General features: G+C 41.3%; 1 protein-coding gene across 12 annotated transcripts; it reads right to left on the reverse strand.

The window, feature by feature from the left end:
* Window positions 1–1499: 1499 nt before the first annotated feature.
* LOC124031999 (cold shock domain-containing protein E1-like) lies at window positions 1500–22107 on the reverse strand. 12 transcript variants are annotated; one of them, XM_046343917.1, is made up of 24 exons: window positions 21985–22107; window positions 17914–18277; window positions 17661–17748; window positions 16481–16724; window positions 13471–13629; window positions 12568–12766; window positions 12039–12205; window positions 11233–11319; window positions 11045–11163; window positions 10866–10947; window positions 10642–10770; window positions 9950–10075; window positions 9637–9852; window positions 9036–9200; window positions 8559–8729; window positions 8252–8263; window positions 5897–6004; window positions 5594–5769; window positions 5355–5467; window positions 5119–5238; window positions 4814–4992; window positions 3410–3573; window positions 3016–3148; window positions 1500–2898 (listed from the first exon to the last, which is right to left on the reverse strand). In XM_046343917.1, the coding sequence occupies exons 4-24, from the start codon at window positions 16604–16606 to the stop codon at window positions 2851–2853; spliced, it is 2799 nt and encodes a 932-aa protein (XP_046199873.1). In that variant the 5' UTR covers window positions 16607–16724; window positions 17661–17748; window positions 17914–18277; window positions 21985–22107; the 3' UTR covers window positions 1500–2850. The 12 variants fall into 12 exon arrangements, with proteins under 12 accessions (XP_046199873.1, XP_046199882.1, XP_046199880.1 ...); XM_046343926.1 differs by lacking the exon at window positions 16481–16724; XM_046343924.1 differs by having other exon boundaries at window positions 11045–11142; window positions 12096–12205; window positions 17661–18277.
* Between the last annotated feature and the right edge of the window lie 212 nt (window positions 22108–22319).

Genomic DNA, 22319 nt, shown 5'->3' on the forward strand with positions numbered 1-22319 from the left:
GCTGGGGGGCAAAGTACAAAAGGGGTAATGGTGGTCTTAGTACACACAGTCAAAGCCTACCTCCCTTATCACGTCTGCGGCAACAAGCCGAACAGCCACCGGAAGAACCAAAGAAGTCCAAAAGTACCGACCCTGATGGAGGCTTGGGGATGGCTGGAGAGCCGAAGAAGAGTGAACCAATCAGGCCTTGAAAAAGGAAACAGCAAGGACACTGACAAAAGGGATGGTATAATTCCCTGAATGTTTGTCACAGTTTTCATGGATCCCTCCACTCCTGGGGTTTTGCAGAGCAAAGAGAAGTCCATTGAGCATCAGCGAATCTCTTGCTGCATGCGAGACCAGGGCAGGGACAGAGAGAAGAGTAACATAAGCATTTCTGATGAGGGTGAGGATAACCAACATGTTATGAAACACTCAGAGGCTGGCATGGCAAAGATAAAAGCAGAGGGCTGGCAGAATCCAAACAGTGCCCTTAAGATGGTTGATGAGAGAAGAAAGTTAAGAGGACTAGTTGCTCGCCAACACACTAGTCTGAAAGAGCTGCAGGTCCATATAAACTCAACGGATAGCCAGATTCATGAGCTGGAGGAGAAACAATACATCAGGCAAACTGACTAAGAGGCCCAGCAGAAGGTGGTGCAGCCGGAATTTTGGGATAATGAACTAAAGGTAGAAGAGGGATATGAGAAAGACCTGGAACAGTTCCTGGAGATGAAGGTGAAAGTTGGAGTGTAATGCCAAGTTGGAAGAGTACAACATTAAAATGCAAGGACTTCATTCCTCAAGAGATTGAATAGTTCTAAGGGAGAAAGTTAATGTTCCAAGCCACGATGCCACATCTACTGCACGGTGGACAAGGCCAAATGAGGCCTTGAAATCAGTCAAGAGCTCTTAGTCAGCATGATAAATAGAAAGTTTGCTCCCAGAGAGAACTCCGATCTTCCTCATGCGCTAGTTCCTCCAAACCAGATCAAGGCCTTGCGGCTCTCGTGGCCAAGTCCGCTTAGAGACTGGTGTACACATTGGTCTGAAGCCCCAAGTCCAAATTCAGAAACAACCAAGGGTTGTGCATCGCGCCGAGATAACGATACATCTGGGCAGCACAATGGTTTGAATGAGGTAGCGCAAGAACTGAAACTTACCGGTTTAAAAACAAGCAAACCAGTAACTTAATATGAGTGATAATTCAAACCGTGCAGGGATTTGTTCCCAGTTTTACATTCCTATATTGAAAAGTTCTGTGTGGCAACAATAAAATGCATTTCTTTAAGCAAACTTCTATTGTCCTACCAAAAGTTGCTGAATAGCTTTTCCCCATCTTGTTTGCTCCACTGTTCAGGCACATTTTTGTTTGAAAGTAAGGACCGCATTTATTTTTTACTGCACCGTTTCAAGACAGGTCTCTTGCTGCCATCTTGATTAAAATAGTTTCTTTAAACTGCATGGAATTTAAAGGAACAAATAACTGCCTGGATGTTCTTTCAAATAAAGTAACAAAATGATTTTCATAAAACTTTAATTCAATTGCTTCATTCAAGACCATTAACAAAAGTACATAGGAGCGCCTGTGCAGTTCAGGATCAACCCAGTGATCTCCAGAGTTTAAATAGTCTCTAACTGCCGTAAGTGCGTACAGGCGCAACAGATCACCTTCCAACACCGCCAGAGCACAATAGATATCCTGATCCTTAAGACACAACTTAATTTTAATGCTTTGTTAACCCGCTCTTTTTTTACTGAAGTTAAAATGTATTTTTGTTATATTGTGATGTTTAATCTTTTACTAAGAAAAAAATGCACACATTACATACAGTATATTTCAACCAACAGGTATTTGGGATGCAGATCAGTATTATTTCTACTGGGAATAAAAAGCCATCCTTTCTTCATATTTTGGCAGTTGGGCTGGGGACAGAGGATGTCATTTTTTTTGTTTTTGTAGTTTAGGCACCGTATTCTTACATCAATGAAACAAAAAAAAGCAAAGGAGGTGCAAAAAAATAAAGTACATAGTATAAAACTGCTCGATATAAGATGCCATTAGGAATTCTGCACCTGGGGAAATTGCTTACAAAGCGTGTTAATAGCGAAAAGGTATTTAAAGGCTCCAGATTTGTGAAAGTAAATCCAAATCATAGCCACTTAAACATTCACAGACAACACCATGCTTTCACTCCAGCTCTTGGATAAAGTGTTTTTTAAAACTGCTCAAAAAAACCGAGCAGAGAAGTAGCCTCTGTTTTAGTCCACACATGAGAAACATCACCCTCCTTATGGAGGGAACTTTGCTTTATGCATTTTCTAGGAAAGCATAGTGAAAACCATTGGCAAATGATAATCATTTAGTTGCCTTAAATGAGGGAGAACAATGGAGGAAAAGAAGCAGATGAGCTCGAATACATGCCCACACACACAACAGGTTGCAGGTGCAGAATTCCAGACAATTAGGCAGATGGGACAAGACACTGCCACGCAACAGTCACTGATTCTAAATGCACAGAAACCCTCAAAACAAATTCCTCTGTAACTTCTATCATTTCTAAAAACACCTTATGCACAACGGTCACACGCGCACATTCGGAAGAGAGATCCCGCCTTGTATACTGCAGTACGAAACTGTATCAAGTACATCATACATAGGCAGCAGAGAACAAATGGAATGAGGGTTCCCTTGCAGGTGATGGAACATGGAGGGGTTACACATGCTTATTTCTCTGTGTGTATCAAGAGTGTGTGTAGGAGCATGTGTCCACAAGACAGCAAAAATCCCTTTCCATTGTTGTCGTCCATTCTCACATTGCATTTCTAAATCAGGGCCCACCTAGTCAGATGGGAAGGGTTATATACTGCTCAGTCAATGACACCCGGTTGACGGGTCTTCCTCTCCACATTGAAGCCCTGGGTACAAAATAAAGTAGACCAGTAATAATAAAAATCAACACACTTTATAGATAAAAACAAAGTGTACACACATCAGAACTTATTATACAGCATTACGTGTTCAAATGTGCGTACCTTTGAATTGTCAGGGCCGCGGGGCTGTCTCACAATAACTAGGCGGGGGGCACTAGCGTCATCCAGTGTGATGCTCTTGAGCCGGTTGACCAAGCGATCAGGACGGGGGGTTGCCACCAGTTTAGGCCCTTCACTGTGGGGGGGAAGAGAAACAAGAGGGCTTTTTTAACCAACAATATACTGTCTAGGTTTAGGATAACTGGGTCATAAATGAGACACGATTAGCAAATGCAGGGGCTAGAAATCCAATTTCCCTTATTCAGTTCCATTGACTTTGGTTGGCATCAAGAAAACGGGCATCATTATTGGCTAAGTTGAAGTAATGCTTCCGTTTCCGAGCATTTTACCCTACTTCATGGTAATAGTACACCCCCCCCCCCCCCGCAGTATTTACCTAACTCTGCGCACGTTGCAGGCACTACATTTCCCTGTGCGTTGGTTGAGGATGACTGAGAACTCCACCTCATCCCCGGTCTGGAGCTCCAAGCCATCATGCACCTCTTTGACATGGAAAAATAGCTTCTTACTCTCGCCAACTTCATACGTGATAAAACCAAACTGGGGAGACAAGACATTACAGAATGAATAGGCATAGCAGTGAGACATAGTGAGAAAGTCCCAAAACAAATTAACCTCTTGCTCCTACCTGGCACACAGGCATCCCATCTAGAGATCTGGAAATGCAAATGCGCTACGCTAAATGCTAATAGTATTAGTTAAAACTCAAACGTTCATTAAAATACACATGCAGGGTATTGAATTAAAGCTACACTCGTTGTGAATCCAGGCAACAAGTCAGATTTTTAAAATGCTTTTCGGCGAAAGCATGAGAAGCTATTATCTGATAGCATGTAACACCCCAAAAGACCCGCAGGGGACGTAAACAAAATAATTAGCATAGTCGGCGCAACACAAACCGCACAATAAAATATAAAACATTCATTACCTTTAACCATCTTTGTTGGCACTCCTAGATGTCCCATAATCACTATTGGGTCTTTTTTTTTCGATTAAAATCGGTCCATATATAGCCTAGATATCGATCTATGAAGACTGTGATAAACGAAAAAAATAGTGTTTCATAACGTAACGTCATTTTTTAAAATTAAAGTCTACGATAAACTTTCACAAAACACTTCGAAATACTTTTGTAATGCAACTTTAGGTATTAGTAAATGTTAATAAGCCGATAAAATTCATCCGGAGGAGATGTAAATTCTATAGGTGTCCGCCTGGAAAAAATGTCAGGAGAAATCTCAACCAAAACATCTGGTCGGAGACCGGAGGGAATCGGTTCCCTTGATTCGGTTTGACCAAGAATCAAAGCCGAAGCAAATGACAAGACTCTAGACATCGTGTGGAAGCTGTAGGTACTGCAACCTCTGCCTCATTTAATTCGGTTCACCTTTAACAATTCCTGGACGTGGCGCATGGATATTTATTTCCATTTTCAGTGATCAGATTTTCCTGCACTTTTCGATGAAACGCACGTTCTGTTATAGTCACAGCAGTGATTTAACCAGTTTTATAAACGTCTGAGTGTTTTCTATCCACACATACTAATCATATGCATATACTATATTCCTGGCATGAGCAGCAGGGCGCTGAAATGTTGCGCGATTTTTAACAGAATATTCGAAAAAGTAGGGGGTAGGAGTAACAGGTTAAACATTCTAATTACTTAATGTTTGGGTTACTTACCATACATACTTAAATAAACTGCAGAATCTTTCAGTTCAACTAAAAGGCAATTTAATCATGTCCATCGGCAAAAATGTTGACAAGCATGATCAGATACCTGGTCCTTGACGCACTCCACCAGGGCTTTACGTTGGGGGACAACGTTGCAGGCCATCTTCTGTCCTGTCTGAGCCACTGTGCACAGCTGGAACTTCACCATCTCGCCTTTCTGCAGACAGTCTGCCTTGTTCGCCATGCCCACGATGCCAAAGGAGTAATTCTGGCACTTAGTGCCATCTGAATGGGTACAGGTGGGGAGAAGAGGAACAGTCAATTTAGCCATTTGGTTATTATAGAGTAAGTGCATTAGTAAAAACATTAAATTGACTTGGACATAAACCTCCACTGCCAGTGGTGACTTACCTTCCTCCAAGAGCTCAATGAGCCCCTGGTACTCTGTCTGGGACGGGTCCACACTGCGCAGAGGGCGCACCACCTTCCCCAACATCACTGTCTCACCAACATCCTGCCCCACACCATTCACTGCAATAACAGAACACCATTAGCATACGCACTTTGAAGGTTGATAAATAAATGCTTCACTATAGAACTGATTGTGGTGCAAACTCAAACAATAACTTAAGCATTTCACTGCCTACCTGCTACCACCTTAGTAACCTTCTCAGCGCTGACTTTGTTTCCTTTGCCCTTGGACAGGGTATATTCCACAGTGTCGCCCAGCTCCAGGTTCTCCAAGTCTCCACACAGCTCACTGGAACAAACAGGCAGCAGGAACAACCAGGTAGCATGAAAAACATGGGGCAGATATTTTTTGGACAGATCTAATGTCACACCAACCAACATTTTATACTAGCTTGCATGCGTTGAATAGTTGTACCTGTAATGAAAGAAAATCTCTTGATCGTGATTGGCTGTCTCTATGAAGCCAAAGTTGTCTTTCAGGGTGGCAATGTATCCCAGCAGCCTCTTGGTGTTGACTGTGCGGTTGAGGATCTTGATGGTGACAGCGCTCTGTTGGCCAGTCCTCTTTACCTCATTGATGGAGAACTCCACCTAGAGGACAAGGTTGAATTTACAGCACATGAAAACAGAGCCAACTCATTCTCTCTTTGGGGTTTGGTAAATTGCCATTTCAACAAAGCAAGTTTGAGCCAGTGTGAACTTGTTTGGTTTTCAGTACCTTGTCTCCTGCCTGTGGCTGGGTAGCTCCCTCCAGATCTTTGACGTGGTACGACACAGTCAGTTTCACTCCACAGTCCTCATAAGAAATCACTCCCTCTTCTGCTTCCTACATGAGGACAGACATCAGAAAACGGATTAGACTGGCAGTTCCAGTCAAAGGCTGGCTACTGCACTCCTCTCCAGAAATCAGGCATTCAACTGTTACAAGTGGATAACACCACTGCTGAGCATTAGGACACGTTCAAATACTTCAGAAAAATGCATTCAGCCTGACAAAAATAAATAAAATGATATGACGAGGCTGGATAGTTGAAAGTGAAAGATTAGGATAATGTTTTAATTCATCCAAGCCGGTGCACATCAGTAATAACTTCAGAAGGAGGAAGGGCGGAATTATTCATTTGAAAAGTTTAGGAGTATATCAGATGAACAGCAGTAGCAACTTCTTGTTAAAGCTAAAAGTGTAGATGACTGGCACCATGATGTGCTTTGGAATGTGTGATGCAACTCATTAGTATTCAGTTAGCATTGACTAGTGTTTGAAATCAACACCTTTGTACAAAGTGTTATATATATATATATATTTTTTTTTTTAAGCCAGTGACAAGCACCCATTCTCACCTCCCTGCTGCGGTGACCACCACAGAACAAATCAGATTGTATTTGATGCATGTGACAAATACAAACAGTGAAATGCTTACTTACGAGCCCTTAACCCAAAAAAATGCAGTTAAGGAAAAAGTGTTTATAGCGCTGTCCACATTGCTGTAACAATCACAGCCAATTCTGACTGAAGTCATGTTAGTGAAATCCCTAATTTCTTGAGGGAAAACATTCCCTGAACCCTTACATGACACCTATGTATCACATGCACGTGACCAATAGGGCCTGGTCTATAGAACATCAATCACAACAAATTGGTTATAAACTCAGAACACCGTAACGTCAAAACAGATGCACTCAAGTGGGGGAATGTTTACTGGTTGCTCAGGAAGTAAAGGGGAAGTTAGATGTGCGGAATAAATTTGACCAGTTGTGGAAAATATTGGAGATCAAGAATTTGTGGCGCAAGCCCTGTGTACATATTATGTGTGCCAAACAGGTGCTGTTAGATTACAATATAATTTTCCCGACCGTTTGGAACAAAGTGACCACTGAATAAAATATGCGTACCAGTCCAACTTTTTTCTGGTAAATCCATTATTACAGCAAAGATTAAAGACAGTTACATTCGTTTGTGAATGCAATTTTTCCCAAATTTGAATGGTTTATTTATTATTTACGCTAATTATTTAAGGGTGGCTTTGTTATTTTAAATCGAAGCTTGAAAGCGCTTAATGACATTAGTTATTAGTCAGAATACAGAGATCACGCGGCTTATTAATATTTTTCAGACAATTTGGAACAGTTACACTAAATAAAACCAAGGAGGCTGTACTAACAAAAACCAAGATGTAAAGCCATTATTACAGCATAGCAAAGCTTAAAAACATCTACATTTCTGAACTTGTTTATCCGACGTGTTGTGGTTACGTGAGGCTTGGTGCTCACGGAATAAATTGGCTATTAAACAAAACGGCAGCAAGCAGAATCTTCAACCGATCAGCATTGCAACCCCTCAGTATTAAAATTGTCATTGGTGGGTTTGAGGTGTCACTGTATAATTGGTGGTGTTATGGCCAAAAGTAATAGTAGCACATTTGTATAAGTAATAAATCACCATTTTTGATAATGATCCAAAGATATGAAATAAGTTTTTTTTAGCTACTGCTCAACTAACGAAATATCGGTCGACCAAAAGCCTATAGACCAAACAGTCGAGTTAATGGAGTCAGCCTTAGTTAAATGCCATATCTCCTTAGGAACTAGTAAAGTAAATTACAAGACTGCAAAAGTGAGAATAACATTGTTTTTACAGAGGAATTGATTAGGACTGAAACTACAGTCAAACATGGGGTGAGGAGCACATTCAGCGGGCATAGACAACACCACTGACCTTTTTCTATATTTACATTCTACTACTTCACTCTTGAGATTAGTCTACCCATTTGAGCATACATGGCAACTACAATATGTATGTCTGCAGCAATGTGAAGAGCAAGGTTAGGAAATGAGACTGATTTAAGCAATTGGGCAAAAACCTATACCTGATGAATATTATTAAGGTAACTAGGGGAATTTGTCAGTTGCCATGTAAAATGTCTGGCAAATCAATGTCATATCTAGCTAACATGAAACAAAATTAGTGGTTAGTACGTTGCCTCAGTGTCAATCCAGTAGGAAAACATTCTGATAGATGTATCTATCTAGCGTTGTTCAACTTGATGGCATCATGCAAAGACAAAACTCCTACCTTGTCTTTTTTCTAATGGAGAGAAGGAGCATGAGGGGGAAAGGGTGAAAGGAGAAAGCAAAGCAGAGAATTAGAACTAAGGAGTCAAATCAAACGGGCTGAAAAATGCCTGATCGTAAGGGAAAATGTGTGCGTGCGGGTCTCGGAGCAGTTGTACATTTAGATACTGAGGGAGGGGATGAGGAAAGAAAAGGCAAAGAAAGATCAGGCAGGGAAGGAAGGACAAACATGTACCGTCAAAATAAAAAAGGCAAATGTTCACAATGTCGCTGTGGGTTCCCAAGTGCTGCCCTGGGTGCTTTCGTACCTTCTCTTTGGCCTTGCTGGGGCTGGCGCTCTTGTTGTTGGTGATAGCTGCTGTGGCCTCCTTCTCCACCACACCCACAAAGCGCTGCTCAGACTGGGTGTGGAAGGAGACTGTGCCCTTGGGCAGCTTCTTGATGCGCACCGCGTGGTTCCTCTGGGCAGACAGCATGTCCTGCACAGGAGAGGGAGAAAAAAAACCTGTTTCAATGTGTGTTCAATAATGCTCTCATTGAGATTGGCTACCTCACAATACAAACCAGACAGAGACCAAAATACATTTGGAAAACAATGTGCCTAGGAAAAGTGAATGGGTTCAAAAGTGAGATTTTCTAATATTTATAAGAATTTACTGGATGTTCATTTCAAAATCAAGAGTTTCCCACTAAACTAACAGCCTTGGAAGATTGACAGAGAAAAAGGAGGAAGGTGAGATAAAAAAGGAATTTTAAAGACAGCAATTGTATATTGAAAAACGGACCATGGGCGTTCTCTCTGGACTCACGGGCACAACTGTGAACTCGACTTCATCAGAGATGTGCAGCTGGCCCTCCTCCAGCACCTCGCTAAAGTGAAAGAACATCCTGGCGTCCCGGTCCACACACTTGATAAAGCCAAAGCCGTCACGCATTGCAGCGATCACACCCTATAGGACAGAGAGCCGTTAACACACAGCAGAGATGCCATCGACTCTGCATGTAGACCGAAGAATCTGCTGGGACTGAATGGGATGCGTGAGTTTACGAGCTGCATTAGTTTCCCTATCCTTGTGTTTTCATCATTAATTATATGGACGTATGAGGATTGGGCGAAAGCAGCCCTTAAAACTGCTTCACTGAGTGCTTTGATTTTTCTTTAATCTCGGTTAACTTGAAAGTAACAGTGCACTGCAGATAAAATGCCAATCCTTCCCTTTCATTCGGGACTGTAGGTTTACGCTCTTCCATGTAATAGATAACAGTTTGGAATATGAAATCAATTTTAGGAATGCAATTTTCAGGTTGCCATATTCATTGATTAAACTCTACAAAAAGCCTCCTCAAATGAACTCGTGAGCGTACCATAGATCTCATGGTCCTTACCATCTCACGGGACTCCTTAGTGAAGTGGAAGGTGTCAGGCAGGATGTCGATGTTGGTGGCCCGCTCCAGCTTGTCCCTGCGGTCTGTTGAGATGTTGAACTGCACATGGTCGCCCTCCAGCAGGGTCACCTTGGACTTGGTATCCTTCTCGCCAAAAAGGAGCTCCTTGTCCGTGAAGCTGATCCTAGCACAGATGCGGCCTGGGAGCGGATCATTCTAAAAGATTGGGAGGAACAATACAAATAATCCAGGATTCAGTAAAAACCAAGCTCAGGTTAATTCTGAGTATGCAGGCATCTCGTAAGTTGCGGACCTGGTTCTTGGTTGGAACTTTAGGGATAACTTTGACGACAGTGCCTTCAAACTGCTCAATGCTGATGTCCTCAAATATGACTGTTCCCTGGGCGAGCAGCCTCACGTCGGTGGCCACCTCTTTCCCCTAGAGAGAAAAACAAAATGCTTTATAGCTGATTTATGCTTGATTCGGCAATGTGGTCTAAAGGCTCTATACAGAGGGTCTAACGCAATTGCAGAGGCCAAATCGAGCTCCATGCGGCGATGCCATGCACCTCCCAAATTTTGTAACAATGCACAGGGCTCCATATAGCTCCGCAATGAGATGATTGGTTGACGCTAAGTGGAAGAGCATGCGTAAACACAGCTTAGCTCCACAAAACACAAGTAGTATGAATGCCCTGACATCTGCAGACACCGTAACGCCATGAATGCTTTAGTTATTTCAATGTTGCTCTTTTCCTTTCCATTAAGACATTCTAGTCCATATTTACAGGCTCATGGCATCAATATGTATTCAGAATGTATACATGAGCAGGAGTAATTTCTGTTGAACAGACTGTCATTAAACAGCCATTGCTTGATTTGACAAGTCCCTAACATAAGAATAACTTTATTCCAATACTGGCCTCATATTCTATACTTTTGCAAGCCATTAGAACGAGTCACTAGAGTTGGCTAGCCAGAACGGTTCCATGTGATGCCACCTACGTTTCTCTCTTTGATGGTGAACTCCACATCGTCGCCGGCCTGTAGGGCCTCCAGGTCACCCTTGAACTCGCTGTAGTGGAAGAAGATCTCCTTCACCACGTCAGCCCTCTCAATGAACCCAAAGGCCTCCTACCAGACAAAAGGGTTATAGATTAGATTATAATCAGGCACATGCAGTAGCCAATGTCCAGCCAGGGATCCACAAGGATGTACTGTGGCTTTACCTTGGTGGCACAGACAACCCCCTGGCACCTCATCTGTTTCTTCTTGACCAGGACGATGTTGTGAGCACTGACTGCACCAGTGCTGAAACACAGAATATACCATGAGGAAAAGGCTACGGTAGTATGCAATCAAAACATTTTAAATTGTGAAACAATAAGACACTTGAAAAACAACTCACTGCTTGTTGGTTTCCATGTAGAAGCTGACTTTGTCTCCCGTGTCCAGGTGCATGTTGCCCTCTATGTCATCCGGGGTGTAGGTCAGGTAAAACACCTCCTGCGTGGGAAGGAATCCATACTTTACATTACATTGACTACCAGCCTTGTCATGAAAAGTATCTTTCTACAGGCCAATTGACAGTCTTACCCCGTTTCTCTCGTAACACACACTGCCAGTGGGCACCTGCCCCGGTGCAGATTTGCCATCCAGGTGAGTGGGAATCGCTGAGACAACCTAAAAGACAGCAAGAACCACATGGGGAGATGGTTAAGAATGGCATTTGGGTGATTCAACACGATTGCCTTACTATAAATCAGTGCACCTAAATAAGGAAATTTACAATCAATCATTCTGCGGAAACAAACTGGTTGATTTTCAAAAGTATATCAATGTAGACACTACTGCATGAGATGTGAAATGCTTGAAATGCCAAATTTCTTCATTTGTATGAGTAAAGGCCATTTGAAGAAAAGGCTAATAAAGCAATGGCTATCAAAATATTACAGCCAATCAAACCTATTCAATTTACTGAATTAATTTGTCATTCCTTTGAAAATAAGCCTTCACCTTAATTTAGGCAGAACTTTAGAGAAAGATTTAGGCTGTTTTGTTTAAGCGTCAAATCCCACCTTCACCCGTGAACACCATCACCACACAACATGTATGTCGAGGACAGTCAAGCCCATTGTAAATCTCCATGGAAACAGACGATATTCCTAGCATTTCAGATAAACAGACCACGGCCAACATAAATAACAACAATAAAATTGTGGATTTAAAATCAGAGGGGTGGGGTTCGTATTAAGAATTACACATCTATGAAACTATTAATAAACAAAAATTATTTTAAAGATTCACAATGAGCTTGAACATACACCCAACTGACGAACAAACACCGACATTGAGGTGACAGGGACAAAAACAGAACCAAAAGTAAAATGGTGTTCCTTAACTGGATGAATATAACCATGCAGCACAGTAAAGGGAGAGGCGTGCGAGTCTGGCCCCACCTGGCCCGAGATGCGCTCCTCAGGAAGCACCTCTGGTTTGATCTTAAGCAGCTTCACTGCTATGGGCTTGCCAGTGCGCCTGTCTGAGGACACTTCAAACTCCACATCATCTGGAGAGGCAGAGGGGAAGAGAGAAGGAAGAAAACAGGTTGTGAGAAAATGCGTTTGACACCAAATGCTGACCGGACATTCATGGAGGTCAATCGACATCAAAGCTGCCCACAGTAGCTTGTGAAAAGACATGGACAGAGTTTTTTTTTTTTTTAAAGGAATTCTCATTTTTGGCCAGATAAACATTATGGAGTGTCCACCAACAGATTTATCCTCGTCTCAAGGAGAATCTCAGTTCGAAATGTTTAGTCCAGGATTAATCTGTGTCTGGGGAAACCACTCCTAAAAGCATGTGTTGTTCAGTATAAGGCTGGTGGATGAGACTAGACTACTAAATGACTAGAAGCAGCACTGGACTCACCTCCTATCTTGAGCTCTTGCAGGTTGCCGTTGTACTGGGAGCAGTGAAAGAAGAGGCGCGCCTGCCGCTCCGAGCACTGGATGAACCCGTAGGAGGTGAGCAGCTTCTCCACCACTCCAGTCTCCCTGATGCCCGCCGCCGTGCCGTTGGCAAACGCTGTGTGCCCGTTGTTGTGGAGCATGCCAGGGTCAAAACTCATCTGAGCAGAACAAGAACAGACATTTTAGAAAAAGAAAAAAAGGCTGACAAAATACAGCTCTGATCATTGAATGTGAGCAGATGTGAGTTTATGAGTGGGATTGTGTAAATGTATATGATAGAACAAATATCTTTCACAAATTAAACTCACATATGTCATTAAGATCTAATGTACACACAATCCATTAAATTGTGTTTCCTGACTAATGGTTGAACCAAAGTTGAGACTAACCAAAAGAGCTTTCTGGTGTTCTGACCATTTCTCTTCTGAATGCCGGTGAGCACAGGTTTTTATGTTGATTCAGACCATTCACTACCAATAAAGGCCACACTGTATAGTTATTTCTAGTTGGCTCAAGAGAATCCACTTCTATTCACACAGTCACTATTGCAACTAAAATAAACAAGCACCCCTGGATTGACAAAGTTGGGAACACCATACATGCAAAAAAAAAATTGTTATAGGACTTAATCTTTATCCAAACCTACTACAAAACCATTGCGTCGCCCATTGACGAGCAAAACACAACATGAACTGGGTGCTACAATAGGACTTCACACAGATCCAAATGTTCATTAATTGATCTCCCTCAAAGTAATCAAGAGCCACTGCAAAACAAACCATGCGGTTAGCTAACATCCCCCTGGCAGTCATTACCACTGTGGGTGCAACTGATGCTATTCCCACACAACATGCCCACTTACTGATCTCTGATATAGGGGGGTCCGCTTGTGTTTTTTGTGGGAGACAGAGAAGGAGCGGGGGATAGCCACCGCAGAGGTGGAAGGAGCAGTATTACGGGCCAAAGGGGGTTCGGAGTGCACCCTCTCCATATCCAACAGTGGGGTCGGGACTGGAAAACACTGTTGGGGGGGTCAAAGGGTGATTTGGAGATCCAGATACTTGGCGCTGTGGTTTTGCTCATGAGTTCTCATTCCATTACACTGTAGCTTTTCTAGGTCTTTGAAGTTATTTTCTTAGACCAATTGTAAAAGTGAGAGGCAAGTAATAATAAAAATAAAAACAGATCGATACTGACCATGGGAATCCTAATTCCATAAGAGAAACTCATAAATTAAGTTATTAGCAGAGACCTAGCATCTAGTATTATGGATGGAAATGTATGTGCTGTTTGGCTCTACAACACTAAAATGGGGGGGGTTAATGTCCAGGCGAGGTAGTCTTTGAAACGCCTACAATAATCAGCCTGATCAGTAAAACTAAACATTTGCCATCAACAGCTGACAGAATGGAACAAAGCGTTGAAAAAGGTGGTCGTGTAACATTTTAAGTTATCCTTATTGCCTGAATTACTGCTAAAATAAGAGTTGACAGAATCAGAAAGTGCTGATGTTAAAGACAGTTTAGACAGAAGCACGTCTACACAGTAAGATGATAGTGGGTACATGAAGGGTCCCAGAGCAGCCTCATCTGTTAGGTCCCTTACTAGCATAGTATCAATGTTGAAAATTGAAATTCCCAGTAGTTAGTGGATTGAGTGGTCTGTCCTTAAAGGGATGAATAATCCCATTTGCTGGTTCGATAATTAAGATTCCAGACTAAGCGACATTGAACGGTGCCGTCCAGCGGGGAAACAGTTTAAAATCAACTCGTCTTACAAACTAGCCTACCTTAGCTTATTTCAGTCGAGTTATTAATTGGGAAAAAATGTCAAACATTGTATTGTAGTTTTATCAAGTTCCTACTGGGAACATTATTTTGAGCATTAACGTCACCTGAGGGGTGTACTACAAAGCAGGATCAATGAGTTCACCAGCTAACTTGACAAAGCAGTGAAATCTGAAATGGGCATGATATAATTGACCCAACCAAAAACACGTTTTGCTTTCGTAATAAACCAGAAAATCAATAGTATTTTCTTCACCTCTGCATCAGAATCCTGCTTTGTAGACCATGGGGAAAATTTTTTTTAAAGTCACCCTTTATTCTCACTTCATGTTACATTACACTCTAGAGGTCAAACGATTAATTAGGGCCGATTTCAAGCAGATTTTTTTTGTTCACACCTTTATTTAACTAGGCAAGTCAGGTAAGAACACATTCTTATTTTCAATGACGGCCTAAGGAGGCAGAACGACAGATTTTTACCTTGTCGGCTCAGGGAATCCAATCTAGCAAACTTACAGCAAACTAGTCCAACACTGACCACCTGATTACATTGCACTCCACGAGGAGCCTGCCTGTTACGCGACTGCAGTAGGAGCCACGGTAAGTTGCTAGCTAGCATTAAACTTATCTTATAAAAAAAACAATCGATACTGTCGTTGCTCCAATGTGTACTGAACCATAAACATCAATGCACAAGTATATATTTTTAAACCTGCATATTTAGCTAAAAGAAATCCAGGTTAGCAGGGAATATTAACCAGGTGAAATTCTGTCACCTCTTGCGTTTATTGCACGCAGAGTCAGGGTAAGTCTGTGATTTGATAGAGCAGTCTGACTTTAGGAGTGGTCGGCAGCAGCAGGCTCTTAATAGTCAAAGGTATATGGTTTAGAGAGAAATAGTCAACGTGTTCAAATTCATGTAATAACTTGCGGCGGAACTTGAAAGGGGTTCCTTCGTTATTTTACCATTCATGTCTTCCATAGAGGTCTTGATCTACTTCAAATAAGGTCAGTTTCGTGCAGGCTTAAATCGCCTCCGTGTTTTGATACCCGTGTAAATCTCACTCGGATAAGGTAACATTAGTCAACATATTTTCATAAATCCACTATACAAAAAATATGATCTTCACTTATATTTAGACAATATTGAGCAGTTACCTTGTCCTATGGATATCTACACAATTATGAAATTGGCAAGGTGGTGTAAGCAAGCCTACATGAAACACAGACCTTATTTTAATTGAATCAAAAATATCCTATGGAATAAATGAATGAAGGAACCGCTTTTCAGATTTTGCTAGAAGGTGTCATGGGAATTATGACTCGCACTTCGGTAGTCAATTCTTACCATGCCCATTATAAAAATAGGATTTCCTTTTTGTTTTCAACATTCATCACAGGTAACTTAAACTATTTTTATTCAAACAGTTGAGAGTATTTGTCTCCTAAGCAGACTCTTCAGTATCATTGTCACTTCAGAGCTGTGTGTTCTAAAACTTAACTGGGAACATTGAAGACCCATGAAAGCTGGTGGTTCATTTTAACATATGTTTTCATGTTATTTGAGACTAAATATATTTTATTTATGTATTACATTAAGTTAAAATAAGTGTTCATTGAGTATTGTTGCAATTGTCATCATTACAAAAATGTGTTTTTTCCCCTCCAATAAATCGGTATCGGCGTTGAGAAATCATAATCGGCCGACCTCTATTACATGCCCATTGTTTTCCTTTGCCTGTACTAGATCACTAAGACAAAAACAAACTTCAGTTTGTTTATATTGCCTACATTAGACAGAAATTGCAGCACTAACCATATCCCACACCACTAATTTCAGGTGACATGGGGCATGGCACAAAGCATTTACAGCCTCAAATTGTGGTGGGTAAAAGCAAATTTGAAACATTACCAAATCCCAAGTAACCTTTAGACCACCCTGTAACTGCTTGACTGCAGCTGAGCAGAGGCTAGTCTCGGAGCCCCGAGGAATGGAAAGGTAAGGCCAGTCAGAGCAAGGTGGGTGAATGGGTGTTCGATGGGGGGGGAGAGACGGAGGGAGGTGGTGGGGAAGATGGAACTTACGGATCGGCCGTATGGTGACAGGCTGAGTCCGACGGGGGAGGTGCTGCTCAGGTCAGCGCTAATAAACGCGGCAGGTGGCGACGTGGGCAAGGTAAACTCAACAAAGCCTTTCCAGGGGCTGCCCATATTTTTCCATAAACTCAAGCCAAACTCCACCCCTTTGTTGTACTTGATAACTGGTTTGCTTGACTGCCTCGATTTTTTTTTTTTTTGCTCAACCACCCAATGATACACCTCTGGATGTCTGCAAGGGTGAAAATGGGAAAAATAAATAAAGGGGAGGTAAAAGGTCAGCCAGTGAACAGTGTCACAATTAAGGGAAAGGTCTGTGGGTGTGAGGAGACAAGGGAAAAGAAGGCTAGATATGACCAGGTAGAGGGGCAGGATAGAGAGGCAGAGGAAAGATTGCTAAACTTCAATAACGAATTAGGCTATGGCAGGGAAGACTGACTCACTAAAAGCCTTTAACTGTGCTAAAGCTGTCTACTAGAGTTAGTGCAATTAATGTATTTTGTTACTAATTTATCTAAAACAAGTTGAAGAATGATTCAGCCCTATCAAGTAGACGCAGAGGTGAGTCATAATTTGAAGTACAGGATGGTTAGTCCAACTGCATCTGAAATTCAAGTCACTCAAGTAAATTAGGGGAGCCGTTGTGCATGTTGTCACCAAAAAAAGAAAGTTTATTTATGATATCAAAAAACGACCATCTGGGTAAGGGGCAATATTCCCCGACTTAGTTCAAATGGTAGCGGATGTGCACACGTACAATGGCAGAATTGTTGGGACATTTAGAGGGTTATTTGTGTTCATTATCATCACAAATATATCTCCACATTCCTGCCCTATGACAGCACTCCAGGGGACCAGACTGGAACTTGGGAAGGTGCGTTTCCTTTCTTAATTATTTCAACGTCAAATTTAACACGAGCATCAATTTGTAGATAAAATGCCATGTAATAAACCATTACAGTAGTTTGCAAATGCATTTATTAATGGTGTCCTATCAAATCAGTCCTTGATATGTGTAGATAAGTGAAAGCAAAGTAAATACATTTGACATGCTGGGCTTATATAAAGGATGCCTTTCTAGACACAAACAAGAAACGTAAGAAACAAAGTTATTCAAAACCACAACACATTTATGAAATAAGTAAAACAAAGAAAAAAATGGACCTACCTTGATTTGGAGTCTTGAAAGTTCTGGTCGTCTTGAACGCCTTTGCAGATCTCACACACTTATTTGTTACAGGTTTCTGGCACAAGTTCTAGATACGAGTAGCATGAAGCAAAAGGGAGAAAAAATATTTTAAAAGGCAAAAGCAGGTGCAATAGTGCTTGAAAACAAAATAAACAGAGAAAGAAAAGATAGACGTAGGTGATCGGATGGTTAAAGGAACTGGGGGGGGAAGAAATAGAAGCCCTCTAGGCACCCCAGGGTAGAGTCGGTGGTGAGGATGAGGGCGGCTGGGAGTAGCGTTGGGACGTGTGCTTTGTCAAAGCTGTTGAGTAGGCACAAACTTCTGGTCTCAGATCAGTTATCTTCACGGTTTTGCAATGTTGGCAAAGGATTGCTTCTCTTGAGTGTGTTTCGATTGGGCAGGTGTGTATCTTGTGTCTTTGGTGTTCTTAGTTTAGTTGCTTCTAGATTTTCCTTTGAAGTGATCCTTTCCTTGAGTTGTTGCGACTGTACGTTTCGGGATGTTTCTCTTGAATTTGTTTCTTCGTTGTGATCTGAACTTGAAGAAGCAGTTGCGTATGGTACAAAAAAAAAATTCAGTTCCTTTTCACTTCATACTGTTGAGAAAAAGAGATCCACTATTAGTTTAACCTGTTGAGTGTAGGGGGCAGTATTTTGATTTTTGGATGAAAAACGTACCCAAATTTAACTGCCTATTTCTCAGGCCCAGAATCTAGAATATGCATATAATTGTCAGATTAGGATAAAAAAAAAACACTAAAGTTTCCAAGACAGTCAAACTATTATCTGAGTATAACATAACTGATATTACAGGCGAAAACCTGAGGAAAATTCAAACAGGAAGTGGCCTCTATTTTGAATGCTCCATGTACCATTGAATGCCCCCCCCCCTAAAGGGATATCAACCAGATTCCTTTTTCTACGGCTTCCCCATGTTGTGAACAGTCTTCAGACAGTTTCGGGCTTTTATTTTGAAAAAATGAGTGAGAAAGATCACATGTGTCAGTGTATAGCTAGGTGTCCCCAGAATTTTGCTTGCGCAACAGTTTGGAGCAGCCATTGTGTGTCTCTCTCCTATTGACGAAGCTAAAGTCCCGGTTGATATATTATCGATTATATATTGAAAAAAAACAACCCGAGGTTTGATTATAAAAAACATTTGACATGTTCCTGTGGAGATTACGGATACTATGTCATGACCGCTCGCGCCTGTGCATTTCTGAACACAACGCACCAAACAAATGGAGGTATTTTGGATATAAAAATAATCTCTATGCAACAAACGGAACATTTATTGTGTAGCTGGGAGTCTCGTGAGTGCAAACATCCGAAGATCAACGGTAAGCAATTTAATTTATTGCTTTTCTGACTTTCGTGACCAATCTACTTGGCTGCTAGCTGTTTGTAATATTTTGTCTACTGAGAGAGATGTTCTTACAAATGCTAGGATAGCATTTTCACTGAAAAGCTTTATTGAAATCTGACACACCAGGTGGAATAACAACAAGCTAAACTGTGTGTTGCTATATTGCACTTGTGATTTCATGAAAATTAAATATTTTTAGTATTTTAATTTGGCGCGGTGCAATCCAGCTGAAATTTTTTTTTTACCTTTATTTTACTAGACAAGTCAGTTAAGAACAAATTCTTATTTTCAATGACGGCCTAGTCATTGGGTTAACTGCCTGTTCAGGGGCAGAATGACAGATTTGTACCTTGTCAGCTCGGGGATTCGAACTTGCAAACTTTCGGTTACTAGTCCAACACTAACCACTAGGCTACCCTGCCGCCCCATGTTGACGTAAATGATCCCGCTAACGGGATGGGTGCATCAAGAAGTTAAAATGAATCAGATTTAGTCATTATCAATGGACATGACCTACTAATTTGAAAAAACTAGCAAATTGCACAACTCCTGGTAAATGTGCCATCAAAGACTTATGTCACCATTTATGATGGTGGTGGTACCATTAGCCCATAGGTTGACAATAAATTAGGACATCATGTGTTGGAAACACTGCAACAAAGTACTAAGGGGCAAGCATTAGAGCTTTCTAAATAGTCTTTCTAGATTCAAGACCACTTTGAAAAAACATTATAGCCACCTGTAGACTAGTGCCCTGGGTCACTTTTCATGTGAATTGAACTCCAGATTCTTCGCCCCCAGACCTAAATATAGACCTTCCTCAGCTGCCCCTGCACACAGTGCCAGCTGACTAGATACTAGAAGTCCTGCGGATAAACAAGTCTCTATGCATACCATTGGCCGTACTGATATGCATGTCAGTTTCTAACCAGTAAGGTATGTGTAATTCTATGAGCAATGTGGATCATGACAAAAGGTTCAGACACTGATCCTAACATTTAACTGTATAGGACATTGCACAGTAACAAGAAGCAGGGACACATCCACAAAGTTTAACTAATGCGTCATGGCTGTGCCACAGTGAGTGCTAAATGTTGTGAAAGGGGCCAAATATAATTCCAATGAGTGGATGGGTCTTTAAAGCTCATACTTGGTATCCAGGTTACAGTTGTTTATGGACAGCAGTGCTAAATTGAACCTCTTGGAAATCAGTGTCAGAGAAATTCTACAATTTCTGACATAGTCCATCATAATGGATCCTTTTATACCACTTATCTACATAAATAACCATTATAACACCCTGCCATTCTATGATTTCAATTCGCATCTTGACAACACTGCCATTACTGACAGTTTGGTTACATGTCATTGTGTGTTTAGGCTGTCAATGGAATGGCACAACTACCACCTAGCAAGGTTTTTTAGACAACACCTGTACTGTCAAACTGAAGAATGGAATGCAATTGCAATTGCAAAAAGAATGGAATGCAATATGCAATTGAATCACCCTTGGTAATAGGGTGACGTTGGTTGAAAGAGTGGGGAAAACATTCACTCAGAAAACAACTCTTGTTTAATAGACCAATGAAGAATATCAACATGGTTAAAACAAAACAGGCACTTGGGAGCAAGTGCTTTTCAGTTGCTCATGACGCAGCCATAAATAAACATTTGCCTACCAGTGCCCACCCACTAAAATCACTGGCCACGATTGGCCATTTAGCACATATTTCTGAAATAGTTGGTCGTACATTGTCGAGTTCAGAAGCCCATAACTTTTATTTGTCATCTTACTTGCTAACGTTAACTATGGTTTTGATGCTTCACAAAATTCTGAATTCATGTCAGTAAAGCATACTAAAGTTGGCAACAACAAGAATACGTACACGGCCTCGTCTCAGCTAGATAACGTCAGCTGGCTAAGAACTGTAGCGTTCATGCATCATGACAACCTAGCTAGGTCGTTAATTATTACTAGTCGTAACGTCACTGAACTGTCCCTGTTGGTTGAACAAGGTTTGACAACAAGCAATTCATTAATTACCAACCAGCGTGCTATAAGCTATAACTATGCACAGCCATGTGATTTGCCATCAAGCAACCACGCTTTGTAATGCAGTAACGTGGCCTACTAGCCAACACGCATCATTCGTTTGCATTGCTAGCTAGACGATTAAGTTTAACCGACACTAATTAGCTAGCAAACTAACTACAAAACAAATGGAGGTGTAAACAAATGGTTAAATCGAACGGCTAGTTAACGTTAGATAAAGGTTAAACGCTAACTAGCTGACATTAGCTAGCCAACAACACATTAGCATTACTTCCCTAACTGTTACTTACTACGAGCACTTGGCTAGGTAATCATATATTAAAATGGTTTGTTCCTAATTAATGTAATTGTGAACACGAACACTGTCTATTGTGCCAATTTCAACAACCCATTTACTTCGCAAGGGTTAACATTTTAAGATGGGCAGGCGCATTAGTTGGTAGTGTGGCACCGGACAACAAAGGAACTGCGACAGATAAATTCGCTAGCTTGTGGCTACCTAGCCAACGCTTGCTAAACTCGTGCAAGTCCAGATAACAAATGGAGTCAGCTTGTTTGTCACTTCAGCAAATTTGTTTAACGCCAAACACAACGCGAGGATACCGGTAGGCATTAAACAATTTATCATGTTTATACAGGTTATTAATAACGTCGAAACGTTTACCCAAATAGCTCCCCAGATAGATAACGTTAGCTACACAGTACTGTAACGTGTCGGTATGATTTAGGACGAGTAAAAACACCGGACAACACTACCCCGCCTATACGCTTTGAAGGATAAAAACTTGGTTCAAAATGATTTTATATCGCTATAACTTGAATATAATCTCATATTATTGTGGTTTCAACCGTAACTTTCAATTAGTAAATTAAACAAAACTCACCCCAACAGCTTTCAGCACTGTCACCAGCGCCGCCAGAAGCAGCACGGCACATTACGTAGTAATCGGAGTGCGATCCTATCGCGAGATTTCATATGATACGGTACTGAGAGGTTATACCAGAGATCATGGATATAATGACGAGATACTTGTGTCACAAATCAAAGTTTATAGATCGGGTACACAGGTCAAATCAAATTGTATTGGTCGCATACACATGGTTAGCAGATGTTAATGCGAGTGTAGCTTCTAGTTCTGACAATGCAGTAATATCTAACAAGAAATCTAACAAATTCACAACAGCTACCTTATACACACAAATGTAAGGGATGAATAAG

Source organism: Oncorhynchus gorbuscha, linkage group LG03 (genome assembly GCF_021184085.1).
Source record: "Oncorhynchus gorbuscha isolate QuinsamMale2020 ecotype Even-year linkage group LG03, OgorEven_v1.0, whole genome shotgun sequence".
NCBI classification, from domain to species: domain Eukaryota; kingdom Metazoa; phylum Chordata; class Actinopteri; order Salmoniformes; family Salmonidae; genus Oncorhynchus; species Oncorhynchus gorbuscha.